Source organism: Mustela nivalis, assembly GCF_964662115.1.
Source record: "Mustela nivalis genome assembly, chromosome: 9".
In the NCBI taxonomy this organism is placed as follows: Eukaryota; Metazoa; Chordata; class Mammalia; order Carnivora; family Mustelidae; genus Mustela; species Mustela nivalis.
This window is the reverse complement of record NC_139028.1, coordinates 46,074,848-46,092,948: the sequence shown is the minus strand read 5'-3', so window position 1 is coordinate 46,092,948 and position 18,101 is coordinate 46,074,848. Positions and strand designations below refer to the sequence as shown.

The following is an 18,101-nucleotide window of genomic DNA, read 5'->3' as shown; positions in this document are numbered from 1 at the left end:
ACTTTTACTTCTTTACTTTTTGCCTTTGTTTACTTTACCTTTTACTTTTCACTCAAATTAATGGACCCCCAGAAAGGGGCATCATGTGCAGAAGACATGGCAGCCACTGTGTGATGTCTCTGTATCCTTCAATCCATGTCTTCTCCCTAGGACGCTGTACAGCCCTAACTACCTACGAGATGCCCACTGACACCTGTTGCACCAGTGTAACGACTAATAATTATCCCATTCACTCTTAAAATTACCCCAGTTGGGACAATAAATTATATGGCTGTCCTACTTAAATCTGCACTGCTTTCGAGGATTTTCAAGGCTAAAATACAGACTCCTGGAAAAGACAGCATGGTAGGGATCCTAGGGACTCAATCTAAAAGCAAGCCCCAAAGACTAAGACAAAAACAACCCACTTGTGGGGTACCTGGGTAGCTCAGTGGATTAAAGCCTCTGCCTTCGGCTCAGGTCATGATCCCAGGGTCCTGGGATCAAACTCCGCATCGGGCTCTCTAATCAGTGGGGAGGCTGCTTACCCCTCTCTCTCTCTGCCTCCCTCCCCACCTACTTGTGATCTCTGTCTGTCAAATATATAAATACAATCTTTAAAAAAAAAAAAAGCAAAACAAAAACAACCCACTTGCAGTATTGCTAAGTCTTTATCTCTCATTCACTTTTGGAATTCGCCAGTTCTTAGCATAGTCAACCTCAACTTTTTAGCACCACTTAAAAACACAAGACGGATTTGAGTAAAATACAAATAGAGCATAGAGCCATATTCATTCCCACACTTTTCTCCAGGGTTTTACAACAATTGAATGAAACGGTAAGTTGGTGTGTGCCCAGAATGTTCTAGATACACATGAAATATGTTTACGATGAGTGAGCGAATGGTAGGTTGGACACAGCTAGCAGGGTCTGCATGGCAGATATGCTGGATCTTGAAAGCACACAACTGATTCGTGTTAACTGAAAAAAAAATTATCAATGAAACTTTTCTTTTAGACTTTCATTAGGACCAGATGAGAAATCACTGAACAGCGCGTATTCCACAAGTATTTCTCTGGTTTGTACCATGTGCTAGGAGCTATGCTAGATGCCTGAGGTCACAGTGATTCAGAATTTTAAAACCAGATGACTGATAGGCACACACTCTTTAAAAGTTAACTTGGAAGCATATATTATCAGACTTTGAATGTACACATTGTTCAAGTCCTACTTTGGCTGATTTTTAGTTCAGACTAACATACATATCTCTAGAGCAGATGGGAAAGTGGGAGAATGGGGGTGAACTTGGAGGTTTCCTTTGGCAAGGGCAAGCTAAGTAGGTTAATGAAGGATAGCAAGAGATTTTCTTGTCAAAACCTTCCAAGTCACTCTGTGTCTCCAGGGTCTCAAGAAGTGAGAACTAACCATTTCCAAAGTATAAACTTGTGTGTCATCATTATTATCACCAGAAAATCATTACTCTGTCCATAAGGCTGTGTTCGGGCCTGAACACCCACCCAGTCCCTGTCCATCCTATGTCAATCCAGGCCTCTGCTCACATTTGCCACAGAACCTCTGACAATAAAGACAGAAGGAGTTCTCTCAATTAGTCAAAGCCCTCAGTATCAAGGACATTATTACAAAAAGATGTTTTGGTAAAGAAAAGGCATTCTAGATTTCTTTTAGAAATCACTAAAGCACACTCCAACCCATGACCCAAGGCCAACTTCATGATTCCATCATCAAACAGTACCCTTCACCATATAACTAAATCAATGTTTTGTAGCCCAAAACACCTGTTCAGTTTTTCCTTTGGGAACTTTTCTTTCCTTTGTTCCTTTGGAATCATAAAACATCTATGACAAGGGCTTCAAATCAGCCAGAAACAACATGTAGAATTTCACTTCACAAATGTCATCTCTATCAGAGCCTCAGGGATCTCTGTGTCTACATGAAAACCCTCCCTTCATCTTCCTTTTTGCTCTTTTGTCCCAACTTGTAGGATTCTTGTGCCTGGTGGCAAATAAATATCCTTTTCCTTACTGAGATTCCCTAGCCTGAGTACAGAATATAAAAAGATTCTGCAGATTTCGAGTTCTAAAGATTCAGATGTACTAAATGAGCACATAAGATGAGTTCCTCCAGCTGGTATAGGAAGAGAGGCCGCGAAGGGGGATGTCAGAGATTCCAAATGTGAGATGATTTGAAACCTCATCACTAGTTCAGTTGGGGAGGGGACAACATGGCAAGGAACGAAGGTAGCCTTGAGGTGCTGAAAGGGGCTCTAGCTGACAGCCCACAAGGAAACGGGAACCTCGGGCCTCTCACCTCAAGGCACTCAATTTGGTTAATAACCTGAATGAGCCTGGAGCCGACTCACCCCCAGAAACTTCCGGAAAGGAACACATCCCCGCTGACCTCTTCATTTTGGCTTCGTGGGACTCTATGTAAGAGTCTCATGAACAAGCGAGCCACACTGTACTCAAACTTCTGACTTGCCAAGCCAGGCGATAACAAATGGGTGTTGTTTTAAACCAGGTTTGTGGTCATTTGTTATGTTAGAAATAAGAAACTGTTGTCGTCTTCATTTTGCAGAAAAGGAAACTGAGCAAAGCAAGTTTATGTAACTTGAGTAGGTCAGGATTCAGAGGTAGGTAGCTAGATTCCAGAACCTTCTCTCTCAACCACTGCCCTGAGCCGCCTCTCAAAAGCAAGTGTAAATCTTTACTACCTGATCTAAGGTAGCCACCTTAGAACACTTAGCCAGAGAAACCCACCTGACTCTCCTGGTTATGAGGGGGACACCTGTTACGATTGCTGCCTGGGGAACATAGTGCCACCTGTGACTAGTAGAATGTCTCATAGCCAGCCAGACATGCTGGGGAGAGAGCAAAATATCCCAGTCTCCTCAGAGCCTCCACTTAGCCAGATGTGTTTATGTGCCACAGGGACACACATTACCAAGAATGAGAAATTACGGGTTTTAAAAACCTTCCCCATACATCTATCAAGTCCATCTGAGCTACTGCATCTTCATAACAAATTTAAATAATTGCAGAACAAGGCTCTTCCAAAGGACCAATGGATAGAAATATATAGTAATATATAATGCCTGGTCTTTGCCTAATGACACTTAACCAAGCTTCTTTCTTGTTTTATTTTCCTGTCTTACTGGGAATAGTTAAATCAAGTATTATCACTACACTTACTTTTCTAGTGAGAAACTGGCACACACATGGGTTGGGTGGCTATCCTCAGCGTACACAGGTAACGAGGTCCAAACCCACTTTTTCCTTCTCAAAATCAGATTTCAGAAACTTTTCCCTACACTTCTATACAGAATATATGATTCATTAGTGGCAGCATCTGGTATAAAGGAAGGAGCACTGACCTTGAATCGGATGACCCAAGTTCAAGTCAGCACTGAACCAGTTCTTGTCTTTGTTTTCATGAAATGTAGTACTGTCGTTGTGAGACTCAGCTTCTTCTGTAGAATGGGGATAACACCTTCCATACTTTATAGGTTATTATCAGAATAAAATAAGATTTTTTGAGCTATCTCAAGATCTGTGATGTGCTGGACATATGCAGCTGTTATTATTATTCTAATCCTCAACTTAAAATTGGAATAATATACCTGATAGCTATAAGATACTGTGTGTGCACCTTTCATTGTTATTCATGAAAGACAGCAGAGATATTCATGCCCAAATAATAATATAAAAATTACATTGATTTGATTCAGGGGCTTGTGATTTATGCTTTTGTGATTTTAATATGCTTTTCTTATTCAAGTCTTGCTTTGATTTATAAAGATATGAAAATCAGTTTGTATTTGTATGCTCCATAGCCAAACCTGAGATTAAAAATCTCTTTCAGATAATCTCCAAAGTTCTTCAGCTCCACAAAAGCAGTTAATTGAGTTAATGAGCCAGAGAGGTTTTCTACCAAAAGAGTGTATGCACTGGGACTGAGAGGTCTGGTTAGCCTTGGTTAGCCTTGGTTAGCCTGGTTAACGTTCCCTGGGTGGACCTTGCCCTCCACAGCCGTGAGAATTCCATTCTTTTGTCTCTAAGGGATGTGTTGGGAGTTCCTAACTGGCCTTCTTCCTCAAAAAGCAGACTTTGTCCTGAAGACTTAGACTCTGTCTTACCCTTTCCCTCTACCTTATACCTGCTCAAAGGCCGGTGAGGATAGGAATGAATCCTTTTGCCAAAGCTGCTCCGTGATTCCCTAGATGAAGGAACTCCCAAAGGATACCTTCGTTGTCAAAGCTTTTCATTTCTCTACTTTAGTGTCATCTCCCTCTTAGTAGGTGAGAAAGGAAGTAGCCACGAGCCTCCTTATACATTTACATTAGGAAAATACTGGAACTAGTACAATTAACATAGATATTTTAAAAAAAAAAAAAAGGTAGCAGGCCAAACCTAAGGTGGGACTTTCTTATTTTTTTTTAATATTTTTAAATATATAATGTACTATTAACCCCAGGGGTACAGGTCTGTGAATCACCAGGTTTACACACTTCACAGCACTCAAGGTGGGACTTTCTGTTAAAAAAAAAAAATAGTAATGATAAAAGTTCACTATATGTCATAGATCTGTGCCTAACAACTTACAAGTAAATTAATTTTTGAAGATGGATTCCAATTTTAAAGGCAGCAGGGAACTTTCTATTTAGAATAATCCTACGATTAATATTCCCCAAATGACAATGATCATGTCAATTATCTCTCGTGTCAGTTAGGATTACTATATAGCAAAGCATATAATATTTGCACATGTAATTGTTCACATACATGTTAGTGCTTTTATAATTAGTGTGTATATAATTTAAGGGTATATGGAAATGATATAATGGAATGAGTGTCAAATTTGACTCCATATGACCAAGTTTAAGTCTAGCCTTGCCATTGGTACTTTGGGCACAACCTCGGACTTCTCTGATTCTTATTTTTCCCATTAATACCCTGGGGACCATAAAGTTTAAGACACATATATGATATGGATTGATACATTGTTAAACAAACATACCGACATTTTTTTCTATATACATGTTCAAATACAAGACTTGTAAACCTGGGGAGATTAAAAGGGGCACTACCTTTGACATCACAACCATTGAGTATTTTAAGTATGGTTCTGAAATGCCAAGAGGGGCATAACAGAGGCTCGGTAATTTAAGACTTAATTGGTTCTCATAAAAGACGGAGGCCTTACCCTCTAACACACCCCATGGACACTTCATTCCATGAGCCTTTGTAAAGCCAGGCTTGGCATCTACCCAAACTTAGCTTCGATGAGCCTGCAAAACCCAAAGTGTTTGTGGGGAGCAGCATTGAATCCAGCTCTGAAGAGACTTCCTACATTCAGGTTTCCTCCCACTTTGATTCCATTGTACTTCCTTAGGCCTTTCAATTACCATTTTGAGCACAACGTCTTTGAGGGTTACTTTGCTTTGTTTGTTAGTTCAGGAGCTCACAAATGGCCCCAACTGTGGGAAATAAAAAGCAAATGAGGAAAAGGAAGTCTTTGACAGAGAAACACTTGTTCTGACTGTAGATTAGGCTCAAGACAAAGCAAGCAGAAAGAGGCAAGCTTTTCAGGAGCACGTCAACTTAGAAACTTCGTGAAGGTCAGGGCAGCCTTGCTGGCTGGAAAGGCTTTTTTATTCCGTTAATATAACTGCTTCTGTGAACACAAATATTTTAGCATCTTGACTAAGTTAACTTGAACTCTTTAAAAGGAAGAATTGGCAATCAAAGAATCTAGTATGACTTCCAAATACAGTGAAGATTAGAAACAATACCTAAAACTCACAGCACACTTCTTGCTTCCCCCCTCCTTTTTTATTTTTTCCATAAACTCCAGGCAAATCTTGTTCCCATGTCAGACTCACTCTGTGGGCAAGTCTTCCTGACACAGAAGTCATAGCACTGCCCTTTTCTTTTCTTCAGAAAAGCTCATATGCACCAAAGTGAATGACCGTGCAGAAATTTATAGGGGGAGCCGTGGTCTGACCACCTTTATTTTAAAAAGTAAATAATTTTGTAGAATGCAGCCAAATGCCTGCATATTACTTTTCAAGGACAATTGGTAAAAGTTTTCCTGCTAGTCAGTAATAAGACAAGAAGGTGACCATCTTCACTACAATTTAACATTGTGCTATAATTATTAGCCAGTGCAAATAGATGAGGTAAAGCAATCTGTGTTATAAAATTTATAAAGAAAAAAGGTAAAAGAAATTTAATCCTTCAACATGGACTCCCTGGGGTTTGTGCATTTTGGATATATGAGTTTGGGTGGTTTTGTTTTGGTTTGGTTTGTTTTTGGGAGAGTCCGTTCACACCCATGCAAGAGCTGGAGGCGGGGGAAGGGAAGATGGAGAGGGAGAGAGAGAATCCCAAGCAGGCTCCATGCCCAGCGCAGAGCGAGACATGGGACTGTATCCCACAACCAGCCAAAATCAAGGGTCAGACACTTAACCAACTGAGCCACCCAGGCACCCCTCAGTGCTTTTAATAATTAAGATAGTCCCCAATTCAAGAAAACTCAACAAAAATAAAGGAGCTTTTGTTAAGTACTATAAAAATAAAAGAAAGTATATCATCATTGATCTAATTGCTGCTATTATTATTACTACAATGTGTAATAGTTTTATTGTTGTCATTGTTATTATTAAATTATACTATTAATATTATGATCATCATCATCATCTTTATAATCATCATTTCACCTGGATCATGGCCTAAGAGAATAAAATCTGTGGTATCAAAGATTTTGTGATATAATTGTGGTATCTCAATCTATGCCTAAAGTACCTACATGTACCAAGATACCAAATATTTAACTATGATATTTATCGAGTGCCTGTGAAGTATCCATCCCTGAGCTAGATGCTGGGTATGCATTGATAATCTCTGAAATTTATCTATAATCCCAAAATCAACGTTCTCAGCACCCTGTGTTCATTCCCTGACATGTGCAGAGCAGCAAAATATTTTCCCTGCTATTGTTGAACGAGGTAATGTTCCACCATCTTGTCTCAGCTCTCATACTATGTACAAGTGTCCTATTTGCAGTCTATTTAGTGCCACATTTTTTTGCATTTTGTGTTCTTTGTTGGTAATCTCATGATTTGAAAGACCCCAAAACGTAGTACTGAAGTGCAATCTAGTGTTCCCAAGTGCAAGAAGGACGTAATGTGCCTGAAAAGAAAATATGTGTGTTCGATGGGCTTCATTCAGGCATGACTTACAGTGCTGTTGGTTGGAGAGGCTCTCTCTCTCCTCTTCTCCCTCTGCCCCTCCCTCTGCACACATGCTCTCTCAGTCTCTTAAATAAATAAGTAATTCTTAAAACAAAACAACAACAACAAAAAACTATTTGAGGAAAACTAAAACATCCCTGAAAAATGAAACCATAGAGCAGAATAAATGAAAAAAGACAAACTATGTCCTTGGATAGGAAGACTCCATCATAAAGGCTCAGTTCTCCTAGAGTTAACCTATCCTTTTGCCATAAAGCAATTTAAAACACTATCAATTTTTTGTCAGGTGCTATACCAGTCAATTATAAAATTCATTTTGAAGAACAGCAAAGTAAGCATAGCCTGGAAAACCCTTCAGAAGAACAAAGAAAGGGCCTAACTTTTCCAGTCAATACATTCTGTAAAGCCTTTGTAATTGAAATATTTTATATTGACATATGAAAAGACAAATAAACAATGAAACACAATAGAAAATCCAGAAATATACCATTTGCATATGTAGCTTTAGCATACAATAAAAGCTTCTCAAATCAGTGGGAATTTGATGGTCTTGTAAAAAGTGGTATTAAAATAAAGGGAAAGCCGTGTGGAAAAAATAAAACTGGATCCATTCCTCACATAATATTGGAAAAATTCCAAATGGAGTAGAGAATGTAAGAAAAGGAAACATGCAAGTGCTATTTTTTAAAAAATGAGTGTATTCACCTGTAACCTAAAAGTGTACAAAATATTCTAAACTATGACTCAGCTTCCAGAAACAATAAGGGAAAAGACTGATGTATTCAATTCCATGAAAATAAAAATAAAAGCTTTTGCATGCCCCCCGCAAAACAAAACAAAACAAAACAAACAAACAAACAAAAAAAACACCATAGCAAAATGAAGTTAAGTGACAAAAATTGAAAACATATTTGCAATTTATATCACCATGCTTCCAAAAATAAAGAAGTAAAAGGCCATCTAATCCATAAAAGAATGAGCTGATATAATTTTCTTTCAGAAAAAGAAATGCAAATGACTCTTAAACATATGAAAAGATGCTCATCCTCATAATAAGAGAAAGACAAATTACAAGTACACTGAAATGCTATTTTTTATCCATCAAATTGGCAAAAAATACAAAAGTTTGAGTATGTATGCTGTTGGCAAAGCTATGGAAGACAGCCATTCTTATATATTGCTATGGGAATACAAATTAATAAAACTTTCTGGAAGAGGAATATGGAAATAACTAGCAAAACTATATAAGCACTTATCCTTTGATCCAACACTCATAATTGTAGGGGCCCAAGCATAATATAAAAAGACCTGGGCCCAAGACTTCTCTTGCTCATTCTTTCTAAGAGTGAAAATTGGAAACATCTTACGTGAGCATCAATAGAGGAATGGTTGAATAAACTGTGACCCACCTACTCACTGGAAGAGTATCTCTGTATGGTGTGGGTTAGTCTTTAGAATATGATAATGCAGAGTTTCTCAACAGTGACACTATTGATGTTTCAGGTCAGATCGTTCTTTGTTGCGAGCACAAGCCTGTACATTGTAGGATGTTTAGCAGCATCGCTGCCCCCTATCCATTAGATTCCAGGAACACCCCAACTCCCAACTGGACAACAAAAAATCTCTCCAGATATTGCGAAATATCCCCTTAGGGACAAAGTCATCCTCAGTTGAGAATCATTGATATGATGTTAAGTGACATAGCATGTCAGTGTGCCCAGGGTGGGGGGCAAGGGTTGGGGAAATGTATATAATATGTTTATATTAGTGAAAGAGATGGATAAAATGTAACATTAAACTTTTAAAAATCATTCACCGGGGGCACCTGGGGGGTGGGTGCCTGGGTGGCCAGTCAATTAAGCAACCAACTCTTGGTTTTGGCTCAGGTCATGATCTCAGGGTCATGAGATCAAGCTGGGGCTCCAGGCTCAGGGCAGAGTCTGCTTGAGATTCTCTCTCCCTCTGCCCCTGTCCCCCTCCCACCCTTTCTCTGTCTCTATCTCTCAAATAAATAAATAAATCTTTAAAAAATATCATTACCTATAAGAAAAGAAGTGAATAGGATGAGGGGGAAAGAGACAGAAGCTAAACTACTTTAATTGTACTGTTTTTGTAAATTTGACGTTGGTACTTTTACATAAAATGTAAAACAAAATTCAATATTAAAACAAGTTTGAAATTTGAAAGTAAATGGAAGCAAATGAACATATATATGTTGATGGCATAGCTACACAAAGAACTCTTGTGACTTTAAACATACTAATGTGACTATATATCCCTAGTGCGATAAATCTCAAAAACCAAAAGAACTAAAAATAATATTAAATTGCTTTTGAATGATCATAGTTGTAATGTAACTGCAGTACCAATATTGTATTATAATTTGAGGCTTGTGTGCATGTATTTCATATAAAACAGTGAATAATTGTGATGATGTCAGTCAGCATGAGAAATTTTAGGTTGGGGTTTCAGCATGGGATACAAATATAAAAAGAATGAGATTAAGTAAAAAACATGATACCCTAATTTTGAATTGGAAGTGTCAGTATGAACTCCTAAAATGATTATTAACAACAAAAGACCTTTGCTGACCATCCACTTAAAAAGCTAAATACAATAGCAAATCCAATAGCCATGATCATTCGTAGCACCATTTTCTAACTAAAAAGAAATCAATGATTTTTGGAGAGAGAAATGGATAATGTAAGACTGAGTCAGAAAATGTACAAGGTGACCCTGGAAAAAACCATCAGTAGCAATTATTAGAAAGCAAAGAAGCTATCAAAGACTTTAAGAATTGTGTTGAAAGATCTCAAAGGCCAACTTGAAGAGGCTCCCACTGGCCAAGGAAGGGCCATTCGTGCATCAGTAAGTATAGTACCTGCAACAGACAGAAATATATCAACTGATTAAATTCATGCACTCACACCAATGCTTGAAAAAAAAAAATAATGAGTTGGAGAACCAATTTTTTATTTTGAAATAGTAAACGAAGGCAAAGAATGAAATATTAGTTATGACTTTACTACATAAATTGTCCTTCAGAATAAACCACGTAATTGGAAAGAAGTTTCTTTTTAGAACTACTCTACCAAAGAAATGAGGAATAAAACATTACCATTTTATATTTTTAATAAACAAATGTTATCTCTGTAATGATCTTCAGTGGTTGCTAATACCACAAAACAAGGATGATAACTAGATAGCATATATATCCAGATGGAAATATACTGACTCACTCATTAGAAAATTTTTTTTTGTCAAAAAAAAAAAAAAAAAAGGAAGAGAAAGGAAATTGAATGTGAATCTTATCAAGTCTCCTAGATCAAACTAGCAGTTTGTAAGAAATACAGAAAACAAAGGGACATGGAGAACAAAGGGACATAGGAAGCATGAACAAAATTTGGGCTGTGACACCTTAAGAGAAAATGGTACAGTTTGTTTATCACCAGCAGCAACAACATAAAAATTGCAAGGAAATAAAGGAGACAGAAGGGGAACCTATAAATTAAAAGATAATTAAAGGACATACCAACCAAATGTAATGTTTGGACCTTATTTACATGTCCTGATTTTTTTAAATATGTTTCTTTTTATAAATATACCTAACACCCTAAAAAATTATAGAACTATGAACACCCTGAATATTTAATATTAAGAAATTATTGTTTTCTTGGTTTAGGTGCAGTAATGGTAGTGTGTATGTGTTTGTGTGTTCATAGTAAGGGTCCCTATCTTTTAAAGATACATACTGAAAAGATGGGATTTGCTTCAAACTAAAATGGGGAGCAGACAGGGATGAATAAGTACATATATAAAACAAGATTAGCCATAAATTGATCACCATCAAAGCTGAGCTATGAATATGTGAGGGTTCATTAAACTATGACTTGGTTTTTTTATTACTATTACTTATTTATGTCTGCCTGAAATGTTTTGTAAGAAAATGCCTTATTTAAAAAAACAACTTGGGCACCTGGGAGGCTTAGTCGGTAAAGGGTCTGCTTTCAGCTCAGGTCATGATCCCAGGGTCCTCGGATGGAGCTTCTCTCTCTCTCTTTCCCCCTGCTTGTGCTCGCACTCTTTTTCTTTCTCTGTCAAATAAATGAATAAACTCTTAAAAAAAAAAAAAAAAAAAAAAACTTGGGAATGTCATATTTTCACCATCATCAATACCATGCTCTTCGCCAGATGTCTCCCATTTGAAGAAGAACCACTGTGTGGGGCCCCTGCAGTTGAGTTCTGATTGCTCTGAGAAAACCACACCTGTGTTTGTGCTTCCCCTTCCTCTGCCTCATTATTAGTCTTACTATCCCATCGCTGTTTCCATGTTGCATCCACTTGAAGGAGCTCATAATAAAACTTAAGATAATAGAAACATACCAGACTAAGGTCACCTTGTGATCTCTTACATTATGCCTGAGATAGTCCATGGCTTTATCACTCCCAGGGGCCTGTCTCAGCTGTTCAATTAATAGTGAGAATATTGATTAGCTCATAGTTTATGTTCCTGCTTATGTGAACTACTGGTTTATTGTCAGCCTCTAATTATGGAATGTTTTCATATGAGATCTTCCTACATATTGAGATAGCTACTACTGGAAGCTGGGCTCCAAGGACGTGGAGGGAGGAGAGAGGGAGGGGGCCTCTTTATTAGCAATGAGTGAATTGGCATTCACCATCACTCTTGTCTTCTTTTAACTATAGGTATTTATCAAAGTGCTGGATAATAACGATAATGGCCCAGAATTCTCTCAGCCGAATTACGATGTCACAATCTCTGAGGACGTGCTTCCAGATACAGAGATCTTGCAGATTGAAGCCACAGATAGAGACGAGAAGCACAAACTGAGCTACACTGTCCACAGTAGCATCGACTCGGCCAGCATGAGGAAATTCCGGATTGACCCTAGCACTGGCGTGCTCTACACTGCTGAGAGGCTGGACCACGAGGCCCAGGACAAGCATATCCTCAACATCATGGTAGGACCACACTGCTATTGCGCTCTCCTAACACAGTCTGTCACCCTTGGTCTTCAGAAGTACGGGGCCCTTAAATGTTGTAAGTAGGAGTGAATTTGGTCTTCTCACAGCAGGGCCACCTTCGTTTCTGCCTTTTTATCTCCCTGAGGAAAATGGCTACTCTCCTGGAGTGACCAGATATTTATGCCAGACTGAAAGAGTAGATGAGTTCTGCAACAGTGGCTGCTGACAGGCTGACTTGGAAGAGAAGGAACAGGCCATGTTTCGGTAAATCTTCCAGGCTATGATATTGGTTCTCATCCAGAAGATTCTGTGGAAAAGTTTAAAAGAAGTTCCTTGAGAAGTTAATCACAAGGGTAATCATTTACTCAAAATATGCCTTGCTCAGTCCTTGGAAGCATTTAGAAGACTGATTTATTACTTACTGCACTGGCGTTGGATCTAGTCGTAAATACCGCCACCCAAAACAGATCTCAAAACATACCAAAGCCCTGCGGAGAGTGTTCATTAAGTTTGAATTTGGGTTCATGGGACCTCCAAATTATGTGGAAGTTGCTTTAATTTTAAAATGGAATTTTCTTAGTTCACATAAATGAGAAGTAGAGATTGATAAGAAACATCCTTGACTAGTTTATTGACCAAAATCTATCCCTTTGACCACCCAAGAAACCTGGGGGAAATCGCACAGCCCCTGCTTAACAGACCCCCTAAGTTTCTTGAGACACAGACTAAACCTTGGGTACTGATTGCTTTTAAAACATGTTAAGATGCTACCAGTTTCCTAGCAGCTGGAAGTGATGTTCCTCTAAGCACTACTCTTCCTTCTCCCCAAGTCTGGAAACACTCCTGGGCCAGAGGAAGAAGACCATGCCCTTGGAAGTTTCCAGCTGAGAAACATCCTCCCGCCTCGACCCACCCCAGGTGGGAGGAGCAAGAGAGACTCAGAGGGATGATCCAATCCACCCTCTCATTCCTTCAACAGATATTTCTCCAGCACCTACGGTGTACCAAGCACCATTCTAAACCCTGGGAATGGGAAAGAGACAAAACTTCTGTACCCTTGGACATTCCACTGGAGCAGACCTAGGTCTCAATAATCCCCAAATACAGAGGTCAGCTTGGTCCCTGGGTGTGGCAGGCCAGTCTACATGCAGGAGGACTGAGCACACTCACCCCGTTGTTTTTGCATGAGCTTTATTCAGGGGCAGAAACCGTATGCCAAGGACTAACTCCATCCTCACGACTCAATGCATTTCTGTTCATGCTTTCCTTAACAAACTCAAAATTCAGTTTGGTCACCCTGTATCATTTGTCATGCCTGTAATGGATTATTTAGCGCAAACATGTCCTTTAGGCTGCCTTTCTCCGTGCTAAGCCATTTTAGTCCTTTTGCTCATTCCTTCTAGGTACTATTTCTGAAAAGCCCTTTTACTTTGATGGCTCTCCTCAGTCTGCTTTCTAATTTCTCCACATCTCTCTGAAGTTATGGAGTCTAAAATTGAACAAACGCAAGGCACACATTTGATTAGCGCAACATAAAATTATAGCGAAATCACACAGTGAGGGTTAAAGGGTTGATTATTTGCAAGTTTCTGGCATATGCAAACCAGGGGAGGCTTTAAAGCAGTCAGGTGGCTCAGTGAAGTCACAAAGGGGGTCTGGCGTTTTAGAAACTAAGGTTTGGTTCATTTTCCTGGGAATCAGGGTTCTCTCTCAGTCCTGGGCCTTGCCTTGGAGGCTGTCCTTGCCTGAAACATGCTGCCCACACCACCGTTTGGCCATTTCTACTTACTTTTGTTACCTCTTCCAAGAAGCTGAGCGCCCGGTTATCTGCTTCTTATGACTCCCTCCCATTCTGGCACTCACCACCAGGCCTCCTGCCCATTTGCTTGTTTCTATCCCCCACCCACCTGTTAGCATCTGGAGGGCAAGGACCAGATCTGAATCACTGCTGAACCCCCAAAGCGAAGCCAGGACTTGACAGATAATAGGTGACAATAAATGTTTGTTGAATGAATGAATGGAGGGCAATGCCTGCTTTGCATTTATGAGTTCTCTCACTGAACGTTCGAGTGTCCCTTTCAGAAGAGCGTCCATCCACCACTCCATTAGCAGCTAGATACATGAACGAAAGGGGACCGGCTGTGGGCGGTGGTTCAGAGGAAAGTGCTGTGGCAGCTCCACGAACACAGGCTGAACACAGGCCACGGGCCAGTCATCAGGAAATGGGTGTGGCCGCGGCTCTCAGTTTGCTCACCATTAGCGCCCTCCCCTGGTAGCACCATCACTTACCGTGGCCCTGCCCCGTGCCGGGATGGCATCAAGCACTTTCCGTGACCTACCCCATTTTCTGTTTGCCACAGACATAGCCGTGCAAGTTCCTTGCAACTTAAGATTTTAGTCCTACCACTTCTTGTATTTTGCCTAAAGGTCAGAGATCAGGAGTTTCCTTATCGAAGAAACTTGGCCCGCGTCATTGTGAATGTGGAAGATGCTAATGATCACAGTCCTTATTTCACCAACCCGCTGTATGAAGCATCTGTGTTTGAATCGGCTGCTCTGGGATCAGCTGTTCTGCAAGTGACCGCTCTGGACAAAGACAAAGGGGAAAATGCAGAACTCATATATACCATAGAAGCAGGTGAGAGCTGTTGCACAGATTGCAACATAATGCATGGCTTTTGACCCTCTGCAGTGTTTATCACCATGTGAAATCCACATAGTCACCCTGGAATGGCTCCAAAAGCATTGTGTGGCCAAGCCACTGGCCCAGCTGCGTGATGATGGCTCTATCAAGTTCTTGGCATTTTTGGTAATACGTTTTCCAGCACTCACGGTGAGGAAAGAGTTCCCTTTGATGGTGTTCTCGGTGGTGTTCTTGGATTTTTATGGAATGGAGGAAATAGAAGAAGTGCATGGTAAGCTCAGTGGCTTTTACCGATAGGTCAACAAGCCATGGCCTCAGACGAAAATAACCAAAGTCTCCCATCTCCTGGGGGCTGCCAGGCTGTTCCATGAATTGAATCCTACATGTCTCTGTGGGAGATACTGAACTGCCTGCTTAAGCAGACAGATGAATTCATACAGGCTCACATTCTGTTAAATCTGAGATATTTAAAATTAATTTTGACATCCTTAAGGCCAGACTCTACTTCCCTGATGGTTTGAGGATGGACAGGAACAAAACATTTATGACAGAAGAGATGATTGTCCAAGCGAGGGATGAGACTATGAACCTAACAATTACAAATACCCCTTATCTGCTGTATTTTCCCTTCCCCTCTTCAGTCTTTTTTTTTTTTTTTGAATATTCAAGCCACGTATTTCCAAAATGTTCTGCAACATTATGTCTGTCGTGCATAATGCCAAATGATGTCTCCTTTTATGCCAGTGCTGGAAAGGCCTCTTTCCCATGATTTAAATGTGGAGCATTTTTGTGAGTGGTTGAATTAAAATATGAATGCTAGAATGACAGTTTGGGACTAAAAAATATTAGAGAAAGAAAAGCCAACCATCTTCTTTATACAAAAGCCACTGCAACAAATGATAATCTAAAACTATTTCCTGTATTAGGCACCCACATTGTATCAGCGTTGAAGCTAAGCTCTATACAAAGAAAAAAAAAAAAAAAGGTAGAGAAATAAAAGAGAGTAGTTCAAAACAGCCAGTTGCCCCAAGCAACTTCACTTGTTTCTTTTGTAGATATTTATGGAATTTTCTTCTAACCTAAAGCCTGACCAGTATTTTTTTAAGTGCTATTTGGCATCTGTTGTTTACCACAGAAAATTTTAATTATTTAATTATATAATCCTTGTTCTTCTAGTTCCACAAATAATGTAAGGAAGCTTCTTTTTAAAAACACAAATGTTTAAATAATGTCACAGAAAGTATCGCCTGATCCAGGAGCTCTTTGGACTCTTTCCACAGTTTTTTCCTAATCTTAGATATATTTTTCTTTTCCTGGTATTCATCCACGTGCCTACATTTTTCCATATCCCTGTGCTCACTGAGGTAGGGAGTTTGATTTCTGTTTTTTTTTTATTTAGCATTTCTTAAACATTGTCTACAGTGTCTGCTTGATTTTGTATTTGTCATTAAGGCTACTATTTACAGTCTCCTAGTTAGGCAGATAACTTCTAAGCCAATCGGGAAGTTCTGAGGAGATGCACGAGTGCCATTTCCCATCCTGCTGACAAAACCACTTTCCTTATCTTTCCACAGCCACACGCTGAGGCCTGGTGCTATGGGTAGACAAAGATTCCGTCATTCCTTTAACTGCTGACTAAAAATAGAGAGAAAAGTTTTTTTCTTAAAACATCTTTTCTGTAGAAAACTCGTATTTCCAGAAACTCATAGAAATGATCGGTAACTAAAAAAACTAAAGAAAAAACCAACCTCTGATTGTTTGTGTAGGAAGATAATGAGGATTTCAGTGTACACAGTAAGTCCCAAGTGGTCCTGGGGCTCCTTTGTGGACAGACAGACCTCCACAAGCCCTGGACTGCTCCTGGCCAAGCCAGTTCCTTCCCTGATCCTGGTAGGAGAAAGGGAGGACCCAAATGCCACAACATTGTGAAATAAATGACAGGGGGTTGTGTAGAGTGTATATTTTCCGTAGGTTCTCTTCCAGACCTCTGCTTACTGGTGGGCCATATGCTTCCTAACCCCTGCCTGGCCTTGGAAGTAACTATGGAAGCTTTTATCTGGGCCCACAGAACTAAGGGGATATTTGAGTGTGGAGCTTCAGTTCCTGTATTTGGTTCAGGTTTCTCCTTCGCGCCACAATGGCTCATGAGTGGCTCCAAAACAGGAGACACGAGGACTAAGAACTAAGTTACAACGGGGGCCTCTTGGATCCCAAGGGGCATACAGACAGAAGACTAACAATCTTTCTTCAGACCTACCTCTCCTCTCGATCATTTAATACATATTTACTGAACACCATCTTTGTGCCAGACTGTGCTACATTCTAAATAAGTCATGATATGTAAGAGAAGCCCAGCTTTTGCTCAGCTGCCAAAAGTCTACAAAAAGCTGTAGATTCCAAGGAAATAAGCAGACGCTAGCCGGAGAGAATAAGCAGGAAGCAGATGCTAAGAAAATGGGCAGGGAGTATGTTGAAGAGGGGAAGAGGCCAAGAGCCCACTTTCGACCTGCTGTCCAAGAGCAGCAGCCCAGAGTGGTATGCCAGGCAGGTGAGCAGCTGTGGGGCAGCAGGGTTATGAAGTTCTACTTGAAACCGGAAGCTAGCTCCCCTTGGTCCCTGCCATGTACGTCCTGCTGGGCATGAAGAAATGTGCTGGGTCTGCAGAAAGGGAGGACTTGGCTGGAGATTCCGCAGCAGGGGGACTCCACAATCAAGGAACACAGACACACTTCACTTTCTTGCATTTATCAGTTGGGGTTGACTGTTGGCCCCATTATCTCTACAATCTCTACATTTTCCTCCCGGATATGCTGATGTGAAATGATTCCTGCCTCCTTGCAAGGGTCTATGAATCAGACGTTGAACTCACGCTCAGTTCCATTATTTATTGAAAGTTTGCACGCTTACTCATGAGATCATTGAACTTTATGTTGACCTCACAAAGTGCTCATGTTCAGGTGGCAAGGAAAAACTATCATGCTGACACGGAAGAGGACACTATGCGGTACTCACTTGTGAGGGCTGGAATCCTGTTCTTGTTTGTTAAATTAATTCTTGAGGGCACCTGGCTGGCTCAGTCAGTTAAGCAGCCAACTCTTGATTTTGGCTCAGATCATGATCTCAGGTTCCTGGGATGGAGCCCCAAGTCGGGCTCCACGCTCAGCAGGAGTCTGCTTGAGGATTTTCTCTCTCTCTCCCTCTCCCTCTTCCTGTGCCCCACTC

At 40.2% G+C, this 18,101-nt stretch overlaps 1 protein-coding gene across 2 annotated transcripts in view; it reads left to right on the top strand.

The window, feature by feature from the left end:
• FAT3 (FAT atypical cadherin 3) overlaps nucleotides 1-18,101 on the top strand; it is a 652,787-nt gene that overhangs the window by 538,930 nt on the left and 95,756 nt on the right. For both annotated transcript variants that reach the window (XM_082683341.1, XM_082683340.1), the window contains 2 exons: nucleotides 11,957-12,232; nucleotides 14,663-14,873. In XM_082683341.1, coding sequence (XP_082539467.1) covers nucleotides 11,957-12,232; nucleotides 14,663-14,873 — 487 coding nt within the window. The remainder of the gene's footprint in view (nucleotides 1-11,956; nucleotides 12,233-14,662; nucleotides 14,874-18,101) is intronic.